The 25,811-nt window shown below is 38.8% G+C and overlaps 1 protein-coding gene across 2 annotated transcripts in view; it reads right to left on the reverse strand.

Moving 5' to 3' along the window:
- cdh8 (cadherin 8) overlaps positions 1–25,811 on the reverse strand; it is a 131,795-nt gene that overhangs the window by 64,006 nt on the left and 41,978 nt on the right. For both annotated transcript variants that reach the window (XM_041975391.1, XM_041975302.1), the window contains exon 3: positions 9,442–9,736. In XM_041975391.1, coding sequence (XP_041831325.1) covers positions 9,442–9,736 — 295 coding nt within the window. The remainder of the gene's footprint in view (positions 1–9,441; positions 9,737–25,811) is intronic.

Consider the following 25,811-nt stretch of genomic DNA (forward strand, 5'->3'; position numbering starts at 1 on the left):
TTCTAGTTTGGAAATTCATAGTAACTAATGGTCAACTCATGGTTAGCTTGTAGTAAATAGCTGCTAGCTCCATTACCTCTGGGTAAAGGGACTGCATCTCACACACGCCCGTGGAAAAATATGTTCCATCTACAATTAAACTCATCATACAGTAGTATTGAAATTTCAACCAATTTTCAAGCTGTTTGTTCAAAATGCTGCATCTTTATTTATGATACAAAATTATATGCAGCTGCATTTTAAAAAGTTGTGTTTTTATACCAAAAATAGTTGCTTCTATGTGCTTTTTTATGTATTTATTTATGTGTTGTTGTACACCTCTTCCCCCTTAATTTCTGAGTGACATTTCTGCCAATGGTACAAACAAACAGTAAAGAAGAATGCACAAAGAGACTAACTGACTGGTGACAAATACCAGAGAAACAAGACAAGGTGACTAAAAACAAGCCTACAGTGCAGCACACACACAGAACTGAGGACTTACACACAAAAGGACGAGTGCAGATGCTGCTGCCAAATGAGGTGAGATAGATAGGAGTAGCAGGTTATTTACAGAGAAACTCCAGCATGTCAGTTAAATCCTTTCTGCCTCCGAGGCCTGTCCTATCCCCATTTAGCACGGGCAAAGAAAAGGGCAGGCTGGCACGCAGGATCTGGCAGCTAGACAGGCTTCAGAAAGCCGGGGCCTTGGCCAGGTTCATTGCTCTGACCCCCTCTCACCCCTAGCTCTGCTTATGAGCCGCCCACCACCATCATCACAGTCCCGGTCTGCTGTGTCCCTGTCCAGCCCAGAAGCATGCTCATCAGATGTGCTCCAGCCCTGCACTGGTCCAGCTCTGGCCCAGCTCTGGCCCAGCTGCCTACTGTGTTAAAGGGCCAGGGGCCCCCTGCTACTCAGCCCATCTGCCAAGCTGCAGACCAGAGTCTGGGATCAGAGAAGAGAGAGAGAAACGGGCTCTTAGCTCTCAGCTGAAGGCTCAACAGAGAAATGTTAGATAAAAGATGCACTTTAAATGTGTTTCTTTTACTTGTGGGTTGCTGTGACCCTGAAACACTGCAATGGCTTATCCAAGTTAAACTGTTTTTAAAGCATCCACACTCAGACATTCCAAGAGCAGCATATGTTTGAGATGTACTGCAAGATCAGCATAGGACAAGAATATTTCTTGGTATATCAAGTAATAATTTTTATATATTTATTTATTTTATCTTATTTATAGAACATCTGGTCCAAGTGGAACATGAAATAGTCTGAAAATATCTCAGCTTTCCTTTTATTGATCCACAAGACTGACAGCAATGTGTAAAAAAAGAGAAAAAGAAAGAAGAAGAAGAAAAAAAACAAGATTAAGATAGATAGATAGATAGATAGATAGATAGATAGATAGATAGATAGATAGATAGATAGATAGATAGATAGATAGATAGATAGATAGATAGATAGATAGACAGATAGAACTGGTTTGTTCTTAGAGTTGTACTGAAAGAAAGAAAGAAAGAAAGAAAGAAAGAAAGAAAGAAAGAACGAAAGAAAGAAAGAAAGAAAGAAAGAAAGAAAGAAAGAAAGAAAGAAAGAAAGAAAGAAAGAAAGAAAGAAACATATTAGGCACGGGACTGGATTGAATCGGCAGCCAATGCCCAAAGAAAAACTTTGAAAATAACCTTTTATTAAACCTGGAGAGCTTTTGTTCAGGACCACTTTAAAAGATTACAAGAAAGTCTGGTTCCTTGGAAATAAAATATAATGAAACGAAGGGTGATTCAAGACTTTTTCCTGGCTCTGTAGAGGGATATGGACACATGCTTTGATGAAACATACAGCAGGATTTAGCTGTTATTGTTCATGCAGGGTTACATATCAGTGTATGAATTATAGAACTATGAGTGCATCAAATCGACTGTGATCAAATCATCTTCTGCTGCATATTGGAAGCATGAGACGATCAGCTCTGATACAGGTCTGCATCTTGCTCATTTCCATATGTCTCCTCTTGATCAAGTCTGCTCATTCATCGTCCAAATCTGTGATGACAAGCCTTTACTTATTTTCCCAGCTGCCGCAGCTGATGAGAGCATAATCAGAAACATCATTAAGACCCTACATAGACGGCTGTGCCTGTTAGTCCTGTTACCCACACCCATAATAACTCTGAAAATGCAAATCAACTCCAAGTAATCTATTAATGTCACTTCAATTTAATGTCTTCGTTCCAATTTAGCAGATCCTGACACATTTGGCAAGGGTCTGTGCTTCAATACAGGTATTCATTTTCCCGCGGTTTCAGAGAGCGCGGCCCATGCGAGGGAGAGACGGGCCATCTGTCTACATGCTTGCTTATTAATCGGCCTGATAATGAAGCTCGCTCACAGCCCAACGCTCCTGTGGCGTCTCTCACGTGAGTGTCATGCAGCAAAAACAACTTTTAGCAAGTTTGTTTCACAGTGTAGCAATTATTGTCACTCGCACCCGCCTTAGCACAGGGAGGAGGGTCTCGCGACCTCCTCCTAATTACCTGAAGTGTCACTTCAAGCAGACTTTGTAATTTCCATCTACATCACAACCCCCTTGTTAGTTGCAGACGGTGGCAGAGCCTCATAATTCCAACATATGGTCGACAGTCATACAAGGGAATTTGTCAGCTTGTATTGGTCTTAAAGTCGAAGACCCCATTAACAGGAAAACAGGATCTTCTAATCCTATGAGATCTGTGCAATCCATGCAGAGGAATCACATTGCTTATAATGGCTTGGCCTGCACAAAAAAAAAAAAAAAAAAGAAAGAAACTCCCTTTAGCTGAAATAAAACTATCAAACGAATGGATTTCTATAGCTAAGAATATGGACAAGACAAGGAGAGGAATTGTACATCAAATATTAATCAGCTGTGATAAAACAAAGCGATAATGAATGACTTTTGTTATTTGCCTGAGGATTAGGAGCAGATATTACATAAACCTTGGATTTGGAGAACACAGACAACAAAAATCAGCTTGATAACCTGAAAGAAAGGCTGTATGAGATTATAGCGGTGCTAATTAATATTTTTTATACTAATAAAAGATAAAATTAGCATGTGTAATGTGGAAAAGGTTTATCATGGTGAAGAACAAAGAAGCTGAGCTAATGTTCAGGTGTCTCAGGGAATTATATGAGGCTACACGGCTTCAGTATTAATGAAAAAGCAAAGGATTATTCCTTGGACCATAAAATGAGGAGAATGGTTGTTATATGTATTTGATTCAGAACACATTTAGAGTTAAAATCAATATATACTTAATTCTTAAACAAGTACTTCTCAATACCTAATGCAGACCCAACCTAAAAATAACAATGTAATAAATAGTTGTTAACCTAACCAATTACTACTCAGTTTTGACATAAACTTCTGCTTTACAGACCACAAACCTCTCTGCCCTGCAAATTCCAGTGTTAATTTGCTCACTAATAGTTTCCATTATGTATATTTCTTTTCAACCAGTATTTTTATATGAAAATGAAAAGATAATAAACTAAAACCTAATGCACAACAACAAAAGCTGTGACAAAAATCTCCAACTCTTTTGTCAAGTATAATCAAGATTAAATATTTAACAGAGACAAGATCAAATCAACTGTTGTTTAGTTGCATGGAAAGGCAGGATGAGTCAGAAAGGGATCCAATCAGGCTTGATCTGTGTTTGGTAAAGAGGAAGGTACACACACAACATTTACCTCTGGGGATGATAGTTCAATTAACTCTGAGTTTTGACAAACACCTGGAAATCTTAAGTAAAATCTGCACGCCGGTCATCCTGAACTCAATACAAAGCTAAGAATGCTAAAGCTAATGTTATAAGTTATAGGTGGTTTTGCTAAGCTGCTGTTGTAAAGACATACAGCTGTTAATGTTCATGTCACTAATTAGAGAAGTAAATTAACCATTATTCTGAGAATGCAATCAACAATTGACTAAAACTATCAAGAAATACATAGATGCATACAGTAAGTCAAAAATGAAGACACACTTTCCCATCAAATCTAATTTAATAAGCAAGTAAGTAAAGGGTTTCCTGAATATTGAGTCCATACAAGGGGGAAAAAGAGGATAAATTTGTATTTGGTGAATCCCATCTGTAAGATGCATCGTCTTGGTTTTATAACTGAACTGATTTAAGTTGGTGAAAGTTCTACAAACTTCAGTTAAACAGGGTTGACCTTAAAAGCGTGGTGTGGAGCTGGTTAGGTCAGCTAATTTCCTAATTCATAAAGACTAATTTTAAAATGAATTTTTTGGAAAGCTACCAGGAACTCAGACCTTTTGCTTTATATATAAGCCATGTTGTATGATCTATTGTTTTCTTAAACATCTCCAACAGATGAGGAGAGTACAAAGTTAGCATGAGCATTTGAGCCACAACAGCTAATTTAACATAAAATAAATCAGGTTGAAATCAACTTTAAAATACATGATTTTTTCCTCTCATTTACTAAAATGATACAGTTTTATAGATGACACCAGCGCCATGCAAAAAAGCCTGCCATCACAAGAACACCACTGATAACTGACTTACCCTAGTTACTTAGACTAATGACATCAAATCCTTTCCTGACACGCTGTTTCTCCTCCAGCACAGCCAACACCTTTGCTCTGTGCTTCCTCTCATTGTTGCACTGTACTTAGAGAGACAATCCACTAAACAATTAAAATGACAGTCACCTCTATTCTCAGTCATTCAAGAGGATGAAAGTCAGAGAAAAGTCACATAAAGCCACACATCTTATCTGACTAGCCCTTTTAAAGGAAGAACAAAAAGCCTCTCTCCTTCATTTCCCATTAACCTCTATGCTCCTCCACACACAGGAAACATGGCAACCTTAGTGGCCCATGTCACATATCTCATCCGGCTGTGGGGACCGCTTCCTATTGGGGATGGTGACATTCAATAAGGGGGAGGTTTCTATCTAGACATAGTCCTTGACAGATAAAAGGTGGGTGTTGATATTTGTCCCTGGTCTCAGTGATATTGTGTGGATACACTCTTGATAAGCGAAGAGCTGCTTAGACTCTGATGAAGTCTGGAGTGGAACTGACAGGCTCTATAAGTGGATAACATCGTCAGGAGAAGCAGCCTGTTGTGGTCTGGATTAGGTCTTTTTATTGCTCCACGTAGGTGGGTTCATGCTGAACAGAAATACTTGAATTCAATAGAAGATATAGTGCAGCATCTTTTCCTTGCGCTATAATTACATTTGAATACTTCCTAGCTTCTCATGGAGATTTGCTCATATGCAGCCGACTCCACCGACATTTGTTTATTTCAGCTCCCTTTACTGTGGACTTTATTGGTTATCCTCTGCTCAGCACACTTCCAGTAATCCACTGAGTCCCGCTCACATTCTTATTTCTGTGTGACAAAGATGAAACAGAGTTTTATGAAAATGAGACGAGAGAAATGAGAGAGTTCTTGTTTGTTTGTCCAAAGTGTCTAATTCTTCCCACAATGCCATGGCACATGAAAACTTCACCAGGAAAACTCATTGCTGAAGAATAAAAACCTTTAACAGCAAAGAACTGAGCATCCGAGAATGTTTAATTAATCAGTAGTGACAAAAGGGAACAACAATCAACAAAGAGATGCCGACTTCCATTTCTTATGCATTATTCCCACTGGCAAATCACAGAGTGCTGTCAACTACCACTTTGCTCTCTACCCTGTCTCTATGGTTGTCTCTGCTCTGCACTGGCAAAACCCTTGGAGAGCTACAGTACTTTTCAACTGAGATCCAAAGGAGTGAGCAGCAGGGATCGCGTAGCAGATTTCAAACAAGAAGAGTTCACTGTTATTCTGTGTTTACATGCATACTTTTGTAACGTCTTTTGTTCCTTTTTGTTTCCTCCACATCAACAGCTGATACAAATCAGCTCCAGTCTTCATGAGTAGCTGGAGCTAAGTCATCACTGCCTGAAAGAACCACTGTAAAAGGCTGCATCTTACAGATGGGATTCACCAAACAGATTCCATTACATACCTAACACCATCTGCCCTAGCATGTTGTGTCAGCTTGGTGACAGTTAACAAGAGGCAGCTGGATGAGGAAACACAATAACAAGCACATACCGCCCAGCAACAGACCCCAGCACTCTCGTTCAGCTCCTCCAATGTCAAAACGGCATTAAGACACACTCTGATCTCCCTCCTGCTACTGATGGAAACATTTTTCTACAAGACTCCTGCTGCTCTGGGGGTCAGCTGTAAGGTTTCTCTAAAAAAGAAAAACACACTGTAATGATATACTTACAGGTTCAATTCTGTATCAGCTATACATTAATAGCAAATGTAAAATATAAAATGAGAGCATATGAATTAACTATCAAACAGTGAAGTGGGAAGTGTTGGTAGTGGCTTGTGTGCTAGTTTGTGGTGGCTTTCAGAAGCAAGCAGCATCAGTAAGTGTTGTCAAGGAGAGGGATAAATCATGAGGGTACATGCTGATTTTTTTATTGGCATCTTTTGCTTCTCAACAGCTGTATTTGTTGTGTTTGATTTGCAGCAAAGAAATCCCACTAATATGTGTACTCGAGCTGGTTTTAGAGTGCTTGAAAGAACACTTGATGCACATTGGGTGCATGATAACATTTCTGGAAATAGCAACAAAAAATTCATGTGACTGACTAAGTATACCTGGATACAGTATTTCACATCTTCCCTAAGATGAAAGTAATGTTTGAAGAAAACCTCTCATCATTTCCCTCTTGAAAATGGCAACTTCAGCTAATTATTATTTTGTTCCTTGAGAATAGTTTCCACTTAAGACAGCTACTTCTTCTACTGAATTACAATCACTTACAATGCTGCAACTCAACCTAGTTTCAATGGTTGTGCAAAGATGGAAATGATGAACACTGGAAAAAGAAATTACACAAAAAAGTTTACTTGAGCTGGTTTAAGCTTGCTTAAATGAACACTTGATGCACATAGGGCAACAAAAAAATGATGTTACTGACCGGGTTCTATATGGGTACTGCAACCCAGATATTCCCTGAGATGGATGTAATTCTTAAAGAAGACCTCTTTCCCTTTTTCTCTTGTTTATATCCATCTCATTATTTATTCTGAAATTTGTTTCCAGTTCCAAAACAATTACTTCTTCACCTGAATTACAACCATTAGCGATGTAGCGATGCAACTTATTTATTGGTGCAGATTTTCAAAACATCACTTCTGATCTGTGTTACTAATGAATAGAAATCTGTCAATTCATAGGCGTCACAACGGCATGTGCTCCGGCATTAGAGGCCTGTGCCCTGATATAATCTCAGGAGTTAATACAAGAGTTAACCAGTCATCTATGAGGATAATGTTATAAAATCATGATAAAATGAGAAAAAAAACTGTGAATCTTGGACTAATGTGTAAAATCAAATTGAAGCTCCAGTCAATTTCAGCTTACTCCTAATTTACAGTAACGATGGATGATCTCTGAAGCCTTCAGTCTTTTAATAGGGGCAAAATAGTTTAGTCTACACCTGCACCAGGTGTGTCTGAACAAAATACGCAGCCTGCCACAAAGTCTGAGTTGATACAAGCAGCAGGTTAGGACAACACAGATCAGAAATTCATCACAGTATCTGCCTCTCGCCTGCTAGTTGCAGGGACAGGCTCCTGCCCCCCCCATGACCCTGAACTGTACAGAAAAAAGTTCTTAGGTAGCAAAAAAGTGTTTACCAGGAGTGAAAGTCAGTAAGATGAGTAAAGTGGACAGTTTTACTTTCACACCCTAAAAGTTCAGGTGAGAAAGTGAGAAATATGACATGACCTAGCTGAATTTACCACAACAACCTGATATTCAAGTAAAATCATCTCCTAACATCTGATTAGATTATACATTTTCAGTTTGCATGTTTTACTTTTGGTGGGAAACAGTGAACAAAAGCAGGGCAGTATGTTTTCAGAATTTTTATCTTTTTATTTTATTTCTCCCATCCAAGTACTAAGTCTCTGGGGCTGCCCGGTGGTGTGGTGGTTAGCACCGACCTTCACAGTAAGAAGGTCACTGGTTTGAGCCTTGGCTGGGGGGAGGTCCAAACTGGCGGGAGGTGGCCTTTCAGTGTGGAGTTTGCATGTCCCCCCCTATGTATGCATGGGTTTTCTCCAGGTACTCTGGCTTCCTCCCATTGGCCAAGGACATTAGGTTAATTGGTCTTTCTAAATTCTCTTTAGGAATGAACGTGAATGTCATCTGTCTATATGTTGGCCCTGTGATGGACTAGTGACCTGTCCAGGATGTACCCTGGTAAATGTTGGCTTAGGCTACAGTTTCCCCACAACCCTTATTGGACAAAGTGGTATGAATGAAATTTTATTTCTTTAACCATATTACAATAATTATTTGTACTATTTGTATTTCAGCAGCTGTTCTTTGGAAGCAGCAGAAACAACAGGCTTTGTAAAGGGAAGTACATGGAATGTAATGTTTCATAAACATAGCATGTTATCAATATATATTTTATCTATATAATGGGGGGTCTGTGTTGTGGTAGAGCCCTGTGTGTAGCAACGCCCCTGTGGCGATTCATTATCTTAAAATCTACATAAGACCATTCATGTTTACATATCCAAGCTTATACACTTAACCCTATCCTCTTTTTGCAAAGGTAAGTCTTATTTTATATATTTTTGAGGATCAAAGAGTGTTGTAATCTACGTCTTTATCTGGGGGGTGCCATTTTGATAACAAGATGTTCACTACAGCTTGACCCTGAAAAACATCTGTGGCATGGCAAAAAAAAAAAAAAAAAAAAAGAATTGTTGAAGAAAGGAACAAAAGGTCAAATTTGGTACAAAATGAACTCCACAGTTTTAGTCAATTTAGATGTTGACTTCATTCTGCACTTCTAAATCTTTTCATAAATGTTAAGAGTAGACATAGCCAGCTTAAAGCACACATAACTGCAGCACACAAGAAAATGTTAAGGAAAGCAACTTGTTTTCCCAAATGGTTCAGCTGAAGATCGACTGCCAGACAAGCACAGCTGCATGAGCTGATGTGGCTGTATGAAATATGCCAATGGTGCTTCTTTGACTCATGCAGAATTTTAGTTTAGCAGAGCATTACTTGTTTTTTTCTTTATTGAATTCATCCATATAAAGTTGTTTTGCACATTGTTAGCTCTTTGTGCGTGAGCTGTTTGTAGAGGACCCTTCCCCTAGTGTGTGTTGATGCTGACGAGTCGCAAGGTCTTCGTGATTTAATTTGATTTATCATTCTTGTATTTTCATTCACCAAAGTGCTCGTGGCAGCGAGCATGTAAATAGGCACACTCATTTCCTCTTGTTCTGTTTCACTCATTATTTCTATGCAATAGTCCATTAGAGATCAGCCGTCTTGGAAATCTAACACACTGATTAGGCGGCTGTGTGAGGCGGAGGGGTAGAAATGTCTTCTGTCTCTGTGACTTACCAACAGCAGACATTTCGGGAACGGATGCACGATATGGGCCTTCAATGAACTGTGGCGGATTGTCATTTATGTCCTGGACTTTGATGATGAACTCGGACGGCGGCTCCAAAGGCTCGTCTGTGTCAGCGTTAACGACCTGGGCTGTTAGCGTGTACTCGGCTTTCTCCTCACGGTCCAGCCTCTTCATGGCATGGATGTCACCTGTTAACTCGTTGATGGCGAATATGGTGCCTGCCCCTTCGCCTGCAAGGACATATTTGATGTTCCTGTTGCCCACATCCAAGTCCGTGTGAAGCTGCAATCAAAAGGAGAGACAAGATAAGAGATCACGTTAAAAGTCAAACTAGACCCCTCCTTTTGTTCCCGGCTTGTAGGCACAGATTGGAGGTTTTAATGAACGCAATATTCTTTGCTCAGCAGATTCAAATACTTCTCATCATGTAAATGCTGATGGGTGTAAAACATGACGATAATGTGTTGTCATTGCTGCTGTGTTGTGTTGAAAGTGGTGTAGCATAGACGCTTAAGCTTAGCCTAAGCTTTGCTAAATGAGGCCCGCAGGGTACAATAAGTTTGTAAGTAGCGCGGGAAATAGACCAAAGCCTACATGGCTCCTCATTATGCATCACAAATGCATCATACACACACAAAATGTAAGGTATATTGGTCCCTACAGTCTGAAATTCACAGAATGAAGCTGGATATGCTTTAAACAGGGCAAGAATAGAAAATCCATAAAAAATGAAAGAGGATCTGCATACGGTGATTCATTCTCCCAAATAACTAGCCCTGAAATTACTGGACAATGCTGCATGTGCCTCATTATTTTTTGTAATTACAGTTTCATTACTGTAGTTCTCTAAAGCCGCAATATGTGTGAGGCCGAGTGGTTAGATCCCACTCGCTGCACGGGATAGTAAAACTAATAAGTCTGACAATGCTGCTGTACGGCACATCGTGTGGAAATGAGTCGGCAAACACCTCTACTGTGTTTATTTAAAAATGTTGAATTACAGAAGAAACAGCAGTGTCAGAAAAGAAACTGTTCTGTTATGGCGTGAAAAAAGCAAATAAGTTTGTTTTGTTCACATAAGCAGACAGATGACTTCCTCTACTGTAAGTCACCTTTCATGTAAGCCTCTTGATCCCCCGAGGTGAGTGACTTTCAGAGGGGAGGGGAGAGGCGGCGTTTACAAAGCCAGCAATGTTCCATGTTGCCAGGGCACGGCTGGCAGCCCTCGTCTTCTCAGGCTTTATTTTTGTTAACCTAGGTGCCGCTCAAAATAAATAAATAAACAACACACAGGCTCGCATACAGCACGCACACACAGGCAAGAATCAAAACATCTGAATTCAGCAGCTTTAATTTCATTTCCTGCCACAGTGTTTCAGCAGACGCTCCTGTGGGAGTGTGGATGGGATGCAGGAAAAGCAAGGCAGAAATCTGTCGGTGAAAATCCTGACCCCTAAGCCCCCCGCAATGTTCTTATAAGCCAGCTTTTATGCACTTGCTGTCTCTGAGGTGTTGTTTGAAGACACTGACAAAGCACATTCACTTAAATTGTCACACCTTGCACTTTTGTTTTCCTAATTGTGCCATCATTTCACATGAATGATGTAGCTCATTAACACAAATGCCTTGCAACATCCTGCACACTGAGAAGCTCTTTAAATGAGCTCAAATTAATGATGGTCTGTCAGTTTTTTGTTTTTTTTTTATTTTATGTGTAACTTCCTGTGTAATATTCATCTGCAGCTTTGTGTATATATCTACATGTCATTGTTTTTTAAACAAAGGTGGGTAAATTGAGTTTTACATTGGTTTTGGATAATCCATACAGTATACTATACTGTCAAATATTTGGACACACCTGTCTCTACCTGTTGTAAGCTGCTGTATGATGGGAAATGTGCATGCTTAGACAGGACTTGTGTATGCATCACAATGAACTAACCGTCCCCCTATTCCTTACTCTAATGGACATGATCCGCTTTTATACATACAATTGAGGGTTAGATGTTGTAGAGATGTTTTGGAGCAAATGCGTCTGAAACATTCCCTCCCAAGTTCCCTCAGCAGATGAGACAATCTGTGAACATGTCAGTAAATATTCTGGAGGTTTGGTGCTGCTGTGCACCATAACTCACATTATTCTCAGTCTTGTTATTAATTTTGTGTTAAAGTAAGAAATTGGATGTCACACTGATTATGTTTGAACTAACATCATATTAATGGAAATATCTTGTAATTTACTCCCAGAGAACCAGGTCTGACTGTTAGATAAATCAGTATAACCTAGACACTGGACAAGTATTGGTAGATTCTAATCACCTCCATCCCAGATTTAGTAGTGTGACAATGTTTGTGTAGGCTAATGGCATACTGTACATCCAGCCTGCAGGGTTTCAGGATTGATTTTAAGGTTCTTTTAGTTGTTTATAAATGTCTTAATGATCTTGGACCTTCTTATATATCAGACCTACTTTTGAATTATGAACCTTGTGGACCCTGAGATCCTCTGGTACCAGCCTCTTAGTTTTTCCAAAGTCATAACCAAGATTTATGGTGAGGCCTCGTTCCACCACTACGGGCCTCGACTGTGGAACAGCCTGCCAGAGAACGTCTGTTTGTTAAAAACAGGCTCAAGACTTTTCTTTTTAGCTTATCTTATAGCTGAATTTTATTTGATTATTGATTATTTGTTTTACTCAAATACACAATTTTTATAAACCCTTTTTTATTTTATTTTACTCTGTTTTTTCATTTTCCTGAATTCCTTTATCTGTATTTTTATTCTTGTCCCCCTTATCAGTTCTTATTGTTACTAAGTTTATTTATTCTTGTTTTTACTGTTTAACTCTATTGTTTTCCTCAGTGTAGTCTATCCCAACCGCTTTGAAGCAGGAGGCAGGGTTCATGGATTCATTAAAATTGTATTTGACTTTTTAAAAACACAAATACTTTACACATAAGTGTAAAGTATGAAGCTCTGTTTGTGTTGCTGATTTATGGCCCTAACATCTGTCTCAGAGCATCACAAAGCTGTTCATTATCTCAGTTTAGTTTTTACTTGATCTATAACTGTTAAAATGCAAGATTATCCTCTTAAGGCCCACACAGTTTTTTACATGCATTTTTTTTTTATTTTTCTTTGCTATTTGGGCGTTTTAACCCATTTAGAATAAAAACTAAGCTTCATATATTGATGTTATGTACTTTTAGAGAAAAGTGATGTCCACATATGTGGACTAATGTTCTGAATTTCCATAAAGTGCTGTCCACATATGTGGCCACTATACTTAAACCAGATGAGCCGCTGTGGATAGAGGATCAGAAAAACCAGTGGGTATGGGAGAAAAGTGATGGTTGAAGGAATCATGACTATTTTGTTTAAGCGTGTCTGATAACTTTATATAGGCATATATCCCACCTCAGTAAGATGTTCAGTATACAGCACCTGTTTCCCTCTCCCCCAAAAAGGTCAACAAGAAATCATATATTCCCTATTTATTTGCTTTGCTTGTAGAGAAAAGCAGGTGGTTTATTCCAGCATTTAAAAAGGACAGATATCTGGCTCTCAATCAACAGACTTGTGTTCGTATCCAGTTTTGCCACGGCTGTGTTTCCCTCTCTTCCATTTATTACATTTTCTTCACTCCACTTTTGTACAGCTTTGTCATTCTTTTCTAAAAGTGCCCACTACATTCAAAGCCAGCCCTCCTGACCGTCAGTGTCTGAATTTTGGGTCTAAATGGCTTGTAAATGAGATGATTCTTTACGGTTCACAAACTCAAAGTAAACAGCCTTTGGCGTGTTCCTGAAACAACAGGGGACAGTTTAACATAATATGGTGCTGCCTTGCTTATATGAATTAAACTGAATTACATAGTCGCGCTCTAGTTGGGGGAAAATGAGGCTGGCCCCAATGAGTCAGTCAGGCATTTACTGTACTTTTTTCATTCATCAGATGCTTTTATCCAAAGCAAATTAAGCTGTAAAAACACAGAAGACTTGACTAAACAACTCAAATTAAATAAATCAAAATGTAATTAGCAATAGAAAGCGTTCTAAATTAGAATACAACAATAACAAGAAAATGACTCATTCTTATCAGAACTGTGCTAAAGAAGAGGCCTTTTAGCTCACATTGCCCACATTATGCCCGCCATCCTTCCCCAGTAGCAGCTAAGTCCCAGCCATGCGCTGTGCACAGACAGTGAGGATCAGCAGCAGATCATTTGGTCACAAACCAGATGGCCATTCTTTAATTACACAGGTTATGGTGTCTTGAGAACATTTAAAGATTAACACCACTCCCATTAAAATCTCCCAGGGAAGAAAAACAAAAAAAGACTCTATTCTCTTTTAAATTCTCATCCATGTCTCATTCAGTCCCATAAAAATAAAATGACCTCTTGTGCTTTGGAAATTTCTGAATAAATTTGTTCATGATGGTGTTTTTTTTAACTTCATTTCACTTTCACTTCAGTCCTGACCTGCATCTAAGTTGAGATTTAAGTTTCTCAGTTAAATTTTCTCCAAGTCGCCAGCTATTAACAGCATTAGTTTCCTTCTCTTTGGATAAGTCAGATTTTAGAAGAGTACAGACAGTTTCTCAGCTGTAAGCTCGGGGAAACAGAATAGTCTGCTGTGAGAAGCTGAACACAAAACACTGTGTTCAGTGATAAAACAATGTAGACGTAACACTGTTTGAATGGTTTCAAAGCGTTTTATTTTTATCCTTAAGGCCCATTTATGCTCATTGCAGAAGATGGACATGCAGAAAGATTCTAATTTTGTCAGTTTTCATGGAGCTTAGCCATACGTAGCTTTATGGAGAAAACAAAGCTATACCACCAGAAGTTGCGGGGCAGTGCTGAGCAGAAAAGCTGACATGCAACCAACAAAACAAACAAGTCAAAGAAAAAAGAAACAAGAAAAAAAAGAGGAGAAGAAGAATGATGACAAAAAGAATAACTGGCGGCTGGATACCTCAGTTGGCAGAGCATCTGTCTCTAGTGCAGGAGACCAGAGTTTAATCCCCAAGGAGATGAATATTAATACCTTCCAGTTGGGTCCTTAGGCAAGACCCTTAACACTACTGCCTAACCACTTCAAGTCACTTTGGACAAAAGTGTTTGCTAAATGACTGGAAACACCTTTATAAAGGAGCATTATCGCCACCAACCAGTGTTTGAAACTGACATAACTGACATGGCACTGCCCACCAGTGAAGAAAGTAACCTAACAACCATGGCAATGGAAAAGACACATGAGGATGGCGACGTATGGAAATGTTTGAAACGCACATCCCTATTTATGTACGTAAGGGAGCATAAATGGGCCTTTACCCTGACTTGACTTTCATCATTGCATTGCTGAAAAAGTGGCTGAAAACTAAAGATGAATAAATGAGTTGGAAGCAGCTGCTTTACTTTAAACTGACTCAAAGTTGAGTTGAACTCCGTGTTCGCCCACTTCTTAAACAGTCTCTACACGGAGTGCACAAATGGTCATCTGAGAGTATAATTACTGATGACTTAAAAAGAAGACTGTCACGGGTCCTAGTCATTAAGTCAGTTGCCAGGGCAACTGAAACAGCACCAACAATCAGTGACATTGACTGGAAACAGATAATAGATAACACATTCAAGTGATCTTTATGTGTTAAGATGCACTACGATGAACATTTTGCTTTGAACAAAATCCACTATACAGACTGGTGTGGCCTTGTTGATTTAGTATTTGACAAGTAACAATCAAGATGCCAACTGCAAAGTCAGATTTCAAATGAAATGAAATGCAGTCATCGTTAGCAGTTGTTCTGTTTGTAACTGGCATGAATGGTGATTTTATTACTGCATGAAAGTAAACATAATCGATTGTATGTCTGTGGATGGAGTGTGTGTGTGTGTGTGTGTTCAGACTGGAAAAGTAGTTTTGAACTCCTCCTTTAACAGCTCTAAATGCTAAAATACAGATATCAACATGTTTGGAAGCTGCGGTTCTGAGTGATGAAGAATCCACTCTCATGAACACACCTCCATTTACCAACCACAACTCCCAATCCATGGCATGCATGGGGCTGCTTAAACTGTCAATGGGGGACAAAATATGTCAGCCTCCGCTGAAGATGAGCTTTTACAGCAATCACTCAAGCAATTACTGTCCTAATGTGAAAGATTCAACAGTTTCTACTCCCACACAGTCGCACCCGACTCCCTGCCCCCGCCTCAGAAGCAGATCCCCTCGCTGCTGCCACACAAGGAAGTAATGATTTTGCTTCTTGTCAGGGCAAATGGTTGCTGGGACGTGTGCTCCTCCCTATGTACATAGCAGCAGGACTGGAGAAGGAGAAGGAGACTGAACTGAGGAATAAGAGGGAGGGGATGCTGTCACTGTGATGAAGAACAGATTGCACACAGTTCGTCAGACTACTGTCTCCAAGTTCTACCTCAGTTAGTACTTAGTGAGGGTCAGAAATTGCTTTTGTTGCTGCGTTTAATCTCTATCTCTGTTTACGATTTATCAGTGGAGGAAGCAGTACAATGATGCTTGACATCAACTAATGTACCCATACAGTAAAGTTAAATACCTTGTTTTTGCATGTGCACATACATGCAATACAGTTAAATCCTTAAAAAAAAAATACTTCAAATATCTTTCTTTGTGAAAGATGAAATATTTGTTAAAGATCATGGTAAAAAAAAATACTTTGACAAGAGATGTTTAGTGGAACTGCTGACATGTTTAATATAGAAAATAATAAGGCTGTCGATTAACAAACAGTTTTTAATTGCAATTACTTGCTTGACTGATTGATTACAAATTAACCACACATTTATTTTGTTTAGTAATTATTTGAAAGTTTTACTTTAATTAAAAATCCGGAAATGCAAATTTACTCCTTCTATAATGTGCAATTACAGGTGAGCCTTCTCCTTGTGGAAGGTTGCATTGTGGTTAATGTGGCTGTGATGCACTTTTTTTAGGGCATGCATGAGTAATCAGCAGAAGGAAGCAGCAGAGAAGAAGCTGAGTTGGTGGGACGCGTGCCGACAGGTGATTAGCTGCTAATCAGCCACTAAGTGTTTGACTGGGCTCAGATATTAGGAGCACTGTTATGTTATCTACTGTGTTCAATATAGATGGAAGTGGAAAAAAGGATCTGTTTGATGCAGAGCTGTGACGTTCAGACCTAGAGCTCAGACTTAGCGGTAGTTAGCCGCTGTTGCTAACCTGACTGATTTGTTGGCACATTTAGTTATTATATCTTTCAGCTGACACAACCAGGTCAAACTTTGGTTACTTTATAGAGTTGGCAATATTACTCTGTGAGGGGCAGAAAGTAGCTGTTGGGCTAACCCCCAATTTCCACGAGGTAAATGTGTGCCCCGGCCTCCGCAGCTGTTCACGCCATTTTAGTCAATGGTTCGGTTTGGAGAGGGGGCACCGCGGTGCGTATCAGAAGCATCCCAGCAGCACCTTGTTGCAGCTCTAAACATACGCTTCGAGTCTACTTTTGACAGACAATGCGTCAAAGTCAGCAGTTCAGATAGGGGCAGAGAGGAAATCAGACACAGGACCAGTATAAAAGCATCCGGTAATTTTCAAAATAAAAGCACCCGTGCAGATTTGCAATCTCTGAATCATTAAACATTACATCATTAACCAGGATGTCTCAGTGTTTTTTTTTTTTTTTCATCATGGACGACAAGACTTTTATCCTGGAGTGGAGAAACACTAGCGGGTCGAGCTAGGGGGACTGCACTTGTTCACCTGACATGCTCACAGTGTGGATAGACGCTTCAAGAAAGTCGGGACAAAACTGTAGTGTAACGCGGCGCACACGCACCCCGTCGAAACTGGTGGTAACTCTTGCTTGTTACACTAACACACTGCAGCTGACCGATCAGCTGTCTTTTATAAAACAAGTTATAAACATTCAGCCATTTCTAACTTTCTTCCTGAAAGATCATTGTACATGTAAATAAAACAAACAAACAAACAAGAAACTACAAAGCTGATGTCTATAACTTGACTAGATGATGGTTTCGTCAGATGAAGCTGTTTATAAAAACAAGCAAAATGATCAGATAGCCAATTTTCCTCAGAGTCTCAGAGAAGAGAAACTCTTCTCATTTTTGAGTGATTTTGAAACCTATTTTATATATTTGTTGATTGTTTTAATATTGTTAAGACTTTTTTTTTATAATCTGAAAAATTTAAATGCACATTTTCTTTTGCTTTACCTATTTTTTTAAAGCAATGTATTGAAGTGAAAAGAAGAACACATCACCCTTTTTTCTGTAAATGTAAATACTCATCATATACTCATCATTACTAAAAGAGTCATCACAGAAAAGTACGCAACAATGCGAGCCAGTGTTGACTCTAAATGTCATGTTCAGTCCTGATATGGTAAGGATGGTGGATTAACCAGGATTGCATAACCAGACCAGGCAATCAAACTGGAGGGGAAATGTCATGTTCACCATTAAATATGGAATAGACGCATGCTGTTATATAAAATGTATGGGAACCCCAAGGCAACATGCTGCATGAACTAGTTTACATAGCACCTTTTGTAACAGCCAGATGTTGACCTTTTTCTGTTCAGCGCTGTCAGTTATTATGGCCTAATTCTCCTCATCTGGTCAATTTTATCTGGTTTCATAGAGCAAATCCAAAATGTTCATTTGAGGGACTGCAATGAGAAATCCAAAGCGGGTAATTTATTGCCAAAACTGATAAAATTAGAGCTTCTGTGCACCCTTTGGCAACTGCAGCCTAAATAGTTACTCCAGATAGATTCTGCTCAAACATGTCTGGAAATTAATTGCAGCTTCCTCCCATTTGTTGGATTTTGACTCTGTTAATTACACCTACATGAATAATCCCTAATTCTAAATATTGCAATAACATTTTGAATGTACGGAACAGATGGTGCGATGCATGATAAATGATATACTTAGCTATTCTTGGGAACATTTCCCTCCCAAGTATGTCTCATGGCACGTAGCGGTTTGTCAAATTGGACAGAAAAGTTTCCTTCTGTTGTGAACCACCACAGAAAAGCCATAGAATGAACATCAGCAGCGCCATAAGAGACGCTTGAAATCAGCAGCTTCAGCCAGAAAAGTCTCAACCTGAAATGCTCTCAGCTTTTTAAATCTGTAGAGCAAATGAAGCCAAAATTAAAAATATTAAAAAAAAAAAAAAAAAAAAAAAACTCTCCAGTCTTTATGCAATGAGCAAATATGGATTTTTTCCACAACTCAGTTAAAGAAAACCTCTTGTCCTCTTAAACTAGCCACAAATTAATAAAATCTTGAGCAATTCATGAGTGTCTTTTGCTGTAGAACAATAATCAATATTACTTTTCTCAGAGGTCAGTCGCAGTATTAATGGAGGCCAAAAAGAGGAAGAGTACCTTGAATGTTTTCCTGTTCATTTACTGTAACCACAGACACTCTTGCTTCATTGAGACAATAAGAAAGAGATGGTGTCATGACCCAGACACAAGCAAAGGTGATGGTTTGTAATAGAAACAAGCTCCACTCAGAAAAGATACTGTAATTACAATCAGTACAGACTCAGTGTCATACCATCTCCACACACAGACACACAAACCGTGTATCTCTTTTTTCTCTTTTATTAGACAGAGAACTGAATAACTGGCGAGAGTTCACCCTCTGCCTTCATTTTGTTTTATTTTTCTCTTGGATAGACATGAATTAATGAGACAAACAATAAAAAACCCACAGAAGAAAAAAAAAAGAGGGCATTCTTGCTGAATTTGTGTGCGATCTGTACCAAGGTCAATCAGGGCTAATGTGTTCCATGTCCATCCCTACACTTTGAGCAATGGCACGTGTGTTGCAGTCATTGCCACTGGCGCTTTATTGCTTCTGGAGAATAAGTCAAAGTCAAAGCAACTACCTTTTTGCACAGAAGGGCAACACAATTAGATTTAGCCAGCCATGAAAAGTGTTTTGTTTGCAAGCGTGAATGCATGCATTTTAAATGTAGGAGAGCACAGTGTCACCACAGAGCCAGAGTGGAAAATGAGAAGATAAAGAAGAAAAAAAAATCTGTATAATGCTAACCAGACTGTTGCCTATATCAGGTTTCACTTCGAGAGCACCTGTTGTGTGGAGGCAGCCTTCGGTATGGATTTTTTAGCACCTGCTCATTACATCCCATTGTTAAACGAGAGAACATTACATTGTACAATCAGACTGGTCCTTTTTATGCAGCCTCTCAACACCAGAAAACAATTCAACTTCATGGCAGCAACACATGAGTCCTCTGAAGAGCTCTGCAGCCAGACTTAAAACCTTTTCCCCCAAAAGCTCTAATTCCAACTAAACACATAAAACAGGAGACATTGCTAACAGTAAAGAGACAGAGCATGAAAAAGTGTAAATGAGCTCAGCTACAGGGGCTGTGGGGCACATGCTGGGTGTTAAATAGAGGGGGATCTTTTAGCATTAACCTCACCTACTGTCATTACCCTACCTGTGGGCCCCAAACTCATCTGTATACACAGCGTGCCGGAGGTGGGTGTCTTCGGAGGGGTGCTAAACAAAACAAGCTTAATCAAGAAGCACAACAGTTTCTCTTTCTTCTGTGGGGCTGACCTAATCAAATCAAGGAATGAGATTGATTTCACGAGGTGCAGATGGATCCCGTAGCAAGTCTAATTCCACGCACCGACTCTTCACTATGATGTGTGTTTTCTCGGTCCAGATGGTGCTGCTCGGGTTTGTAATTCATATTTTAACATTTCACTCCCCCTCCTTCTCTTCTCTCACGCCTTCTTTCTTTCACATTCTTTTGTTCCTTCTTTTATTGCTCAGGGTTTGACAGTGGAGTGACTCTGCATTGATGCGGGTAAGTTTCACAAGCTCATCGTCAAGCAGGCGGTCCTGTGATCTTGTTAAATGTCACAAACAACGCACGACGATCAGAAGAGTTGGACTCATGTTTAGGAGGGAAAAAATAAGAATTTGTAGAAATTGAACCTGAAAATAAAGCTTGGGTTATACTGTGCATCTTACTTAAGTTTAATAATAATAATAATAAAAAAAAAAAAAAAAAAAAACTAAAATTTTTAATTAAGTCATTGATATAAGGGTGCACTTTGACATATGCAGAGGTCAGTGTCTTTGTCTCTGGCTTTATTAAAGTGGACACACATTCAGGAGTTCAACTAAGATTTTTAGGTTTTAATTAATGCAACTAATATAAAAAAACGGGTAGAAGATTGTTAATCTTTACGCGATGTGGGAAAGGTTTTGTAAAGTTTTAATTCAGGACAAAGAATAAAATTCAAATATAAATTCATACAAGTGGCATTAACAAACATCTTATATGAACTCATTTCATAATGAATATAAAGACTTTTTTTTATCTATTGCAGTCCTCAAGGCCCACTGTCCTGCAGACTTTTGATGTTTACTGCAGCACTCCTCACTCAAGTTATTGGGTCAATGGCAGACATGTGCCTCCCATTTAATTTAAATCATGCGTGTTGCATAAGATAAACATCTAATACCTGCATGATAGTGGGTCTTGAGGACCAGGGTTGGGGATCACTGATCTACTGTGAATCCACAATTAGAAATAACCAGAAAAAAAAAAAAAAAAGAAAAAAAAAGGGGGGTTAAAAATTGAAATAAATTTGGTGAACAAATCTTCAGTGGACACATATTACAATTCAGATTTTCTTTGCATTCCAATTAGCATGTTTTAAGATGGATTTCATATATGCAGACATGCTGAAATTTCCATAATTGGAGGGCACACAGAGTCGGAGCCATTCTGTTTAAGGCTTGATCCTGCAGAAAAATGCAGATGTGCTCCACTGTGCCTGTTCAAGCTGTCAAAGTCATTGTTCTCAACCTGAGAAGTCTTGCAAATGAGCTGGTTTCATTGCCAGCTGCCGGTGCTGGTATGGCATACATTGCTGGCATAGAGGATTTCTTCAGGTACCGTATACAATAAGTTCTCTTATGGAGGCTTGAATAATGGACTCTGACAGCTTTGGCTAAGTACTTTTGTCGGTCTTAAAGCAAAATCTGCTGTGAGCTGCTTCTCAGAACAACACCACAGGCTATGGCATTATTATATCAACTGTTGATGTGCTTTAAATAAACACGATCGCTTAAATCTTTGTTCGTGGTTGGAATCGAAGGGTTTTGGAGCGAGACCAAGTCCTATCAAATTTTACTTTTTTTTAAAAAAGGTCTGAACTGCACTGAGGAATCTTTATTTAGAACTCATGCCAGCAACCAGATTTATAAGTGAGATGTACAAAGAGTAATATATATCTCACTACAGCTTGCATAAGGAAAAATAAAATGGTACTGGAAAGCAGTATTTGCTTAGGATTTAGAACAAAAGGCAGCGTAAATGAGGGCTTCATTGGCTATATTAATAATCATCTCTGCCTTCTCCTTCGAGAGGCCTGTGATATCGAGTATCATTAGACATGCAAATAACAGCTCCATTTTCCCATCCCTGGGATTAGGGAAGGAAAGAGAGAAAAATGAAGAAGAGGCATGGCTGTGGCAGAAACAATTAAGCAACCCTCTTCGCGGAAGCACTTGGCAGCAAGCTTCAGACTGGTAAGGAGAGGTGGTGGTGGTGGTGCGGGTGGGGTTGTCCTTTGGCTGGGCTGCAACATCAACACACTTGTCTGAGTAAATGTGCTATTGCACAGAGCATCAGTTTAAGATGTCAGATCACCTTGGAGTGGACAGCAGTGATGAGCACGAGCGCTCCCTCTTAGTGTCATGATGCCACCATGCATGTTTCATACGGTGGAAAGCAGAGACAGTAAACCAGGGAAGGAGAGCAAATGAATAAAGAGACTCATGCAGCAGACAGCAATGGCATGTTCCTTTCATCCCTCCCCTTACCCCACATGGACAACCACAGAGTACATGGCTCAGAGTCACAATCCTCCTGCCCTCATCTGTCACATTTCTCTCACATTGTATCTCTTGGCTAAAAGGTCCCAACCACTGCTTCCAGTTGCATCATCTTAACACAAAACCAACAAGTAGCAAAATAAATTGTACTAAATTTCCTCCTTGAGTTGGAGTACAACTAAATATTTTCTTACACTAAAGTAATTACTCTCAGTGCTTGTCTCTGAAATTGCCTCTCATATCCCATTTCCCTGATTCCCTTGTTACTTTCACTTCATTTCCAAGTCGTCCTCATATTTCTACTTCTTGCCATCACAAGACAAAGCTACTGGTACAGCAGAAGACAAAAAAAAAAAAAAAAAAAAAAAAATCAATCTTTGGCTATTAAAAGGTTACCTAACAAAAAGCAAGAAAACATGTTACGTCTAGGGAGTATTATTCAGCAGCTGAATTAAAGGATCTTATTTTAAGGAAAAAAAAAACCTGTCTAAATTGTGTTCATCAGTCCATTAGGATGAGGAAGAAATATCAAATAAGTGAAATAATGATAATAAATTTAGGGATGAAAGCATGCGGTGCTCCTAGTTCAGTGCATCTTTCTAGTGAAGAAGGCAAAAAGTAAAAAATCTAAGAAAGTCAGAAGCGACTCCCTAAAATGCTCACATCTCCTCATATTTCTCTCTTTTTTGCTCCCTTTCTCTTTTTATCACTCTTTTCCTCCTCTCCTGCCCTCACTCTGTGTCTTTTTCTGGAATCGCCCGTCGGTAATGTCAACAGAGATTTCACGGCACACTGCTGGTGTATCAGCCAGGCCTCACATTTCCCCTACCTGTGATTTACATCAGAGAACAGGCTCAGGGGGATTTTCCACGCCAGTGAAGGAAGGGGAGCAGTAAAGATGGTGCTGGGTAAGTGTAAGAATGGGTTGAGGTGGATGGAGCTGGTACCCTGAGGCTTGACGGAGTGAAGCACTCTAACAATGGTGGCGTCGACCACCCGGCTGAGAGATGCTTTTACAGCTAACCGAACCTGTCTGACTGCATTTAGGCGGTGCTCCTTAAATGTCACCATCCTCTTTAGACAGCACACAGGTCGGACTGAGTTGTTTCCAGTGCAGGCTACGTGCATGGAAGCATTAAGTTTGCATCACTTGGCAGTGTGTTTTCCAAGACTTGAACTTTATATTTGCCCTTTTTTGGCCATTTTGAGGACATATTTAAAAAAAAGAATTCTTCTAGTGTTCTTTTTTTTATTGATTCTTCGAAGAAATGATAGATAAATAAATAAATAAATAAATAAATAAATAAATAGGTTTGTGCATGTGTATACAGAGACAGGATAATGGAGTTGTTACTTTTATTGACTTACAGAACAAAGTAGATAGAAAAGTATTAAAAAGAAACCTCAGGTGGAAATGGCCACTTTGTTCATCTAGATGAATAACAGTCACATATGGCTCAAACTGCAACTCTCCCAGGAGTGTTACACCATGCTGAAGACAAAAGCAGGCTTTACATGAGTTTTTTTCTGTTTTGTTCATCCCCAGTCACATCAATGAGAGTTCCTCTGTGGTTTGGTCAGCCATGAGATTGTGCAGACACATGAGAACGATTTCATTCTGAGGTCTTTGTATAGCTCTGGACCAAACAATACTGAAGAGTGATCAAATGTGTCATCAGCTCCCTTAACAATTTAAGGCTCATTTATGCTAAATAGATATGGTAGGCATGGATTTTTTAATGCTGTTTTATACATTGTTTTTGTGGGCATTTTATTATGTAAAGCACTTTGTGCTACTTATGTATGCAAAGTGCTTTATAAATAACATTTGATTTGATTTGATTTGATTTAAGATGATGATAATCTTCAATTTTAAAAGAGGCAGAGCAGTAGACGGCAGTGTCTGTATGGCCATTGAATACATCACAGCTTTGTCTTTGTTTCTTTCGCTGGTTGCACGTCGCTGCCATTGACATGCTGCTGCAGATAATGTTTTAAATACCAACCTATGACACTCATCAGAAACACTGATGGCAAGAGTTATTTTAGAGTACTGTTTGGTGCATTTTTTGTGCTTTCTTTTTAAGTAATGATGTGATGTTCTTAAGAGCACTCAGTGTGGACAGACTGCTCACTGACTGAAAATGAGGGTGGATTTCTAATTAGGGAGCAAAGTTAACAGTTATTCAGAAAATAAACACGGAAAAACAAATTACAGTATCTAAAATAGCTCAAATCTAACATTTCATGGTGGATCAAGTCTGCCATGAGTGTTGCTTGTTACTTAAGATGTTAAGTGCTTGTGCTTTTTCAAGACTTTGGCAGATTTTAACTTTCATTGGAAGTTAAGTATTAAACTAGCAGGAGTGTGAATTTGATGACCAGAAACTGTGCATGCAGAGATGCAGAGAAACATTACGTTCTTTGATTTAGAGAAAAGTCACGAAATAAACTCAAAATTGGATTTATAATACTTTTGCTCATGATGCTTTGAAAAATTTGAGATTTGAGTAATTTTCGAACATGACACTATCCTCTTCTGTCCCGTTAGCTCCACCTTTAGAAATCCTTTTAATTTTTCTCAAAACTGAGAGCAATCAGCTCATCATTTTATTATAATTTCTTTGAAAAACCCTGCTTCAGAAAAAAAAGAATTATGCATATGAGTTGATTAAAATGAACAAATTAATTTCAATTTGACTGCAAAATCTCAAAGAGATAAAATCCAATTTATTATTAAAATCGTTTTGTTTGCAAAGATTTTCAGGATTCTGTCACGAATTAGATTAAATTTATTATTAAAATAGATAGAAAGTAAAAAGATAAATGAATAAAGTCGCGTTCTAATGGTGTTCCTCATGTATATACTTTCTATAGATGGGCCTCCTTCTTCCTTTTAATGCATCCATTTTCATGCCTGAAAGAATAACTAAGTCAAGCAAAGACCAATACAGTACAGTCTGGATAGTTCAGCCTTTTCTCTTATGAGCAGGTATTTAATTTGTAAGGCTTTTATTAGAGCATTATTTCCATCACCTTTTTTCCATTCATTAAGCCCTGACCACAAAGCCATGGTGAAAAGCCATTATAATCTGTCTCCAGAACTAAGAAAGGACCACATAATGAAATACAAAAAACAAAACAAAGTTAAACGAAGAGAAACTTCAAAGCGATCCCTGTCCAGAATAAAAGTAAAAAGGTTTTACAGTAAGTAAAATCCAAACTTAAACTTTACAACCTGCTTTCATTCCAAATTTACTGGGCTTAAAAATAGGATTGCATTAAATAAAACTCAACTGCTTAAGGTTTATGTTACTAAGTAAAACTCATCACATCACCATAAGCATCGCTTTGATGTCCATCAACATCTTTCTTTCTAATAAAACCCATATTCAGAAAGTACAGTTAAAAACAATTCAAAACTCAAAGGT

This window comes from Melanotaenia boesemani, chromosome 1 (assembly GCF_017639745.1).
Source record: "Melanotaenia boesemani isolate fMelBoe1 chromosome 1, fMelBoe1.pri, whole genome shotgun sequence".
Classification (NCBI taxonomy): Eukaryota; Metazoa; Chordata; class Actinopteri; order Atheriniformes; family Melanotaeniidae; genus Melanotaenia; species Melanotaenia boesemani.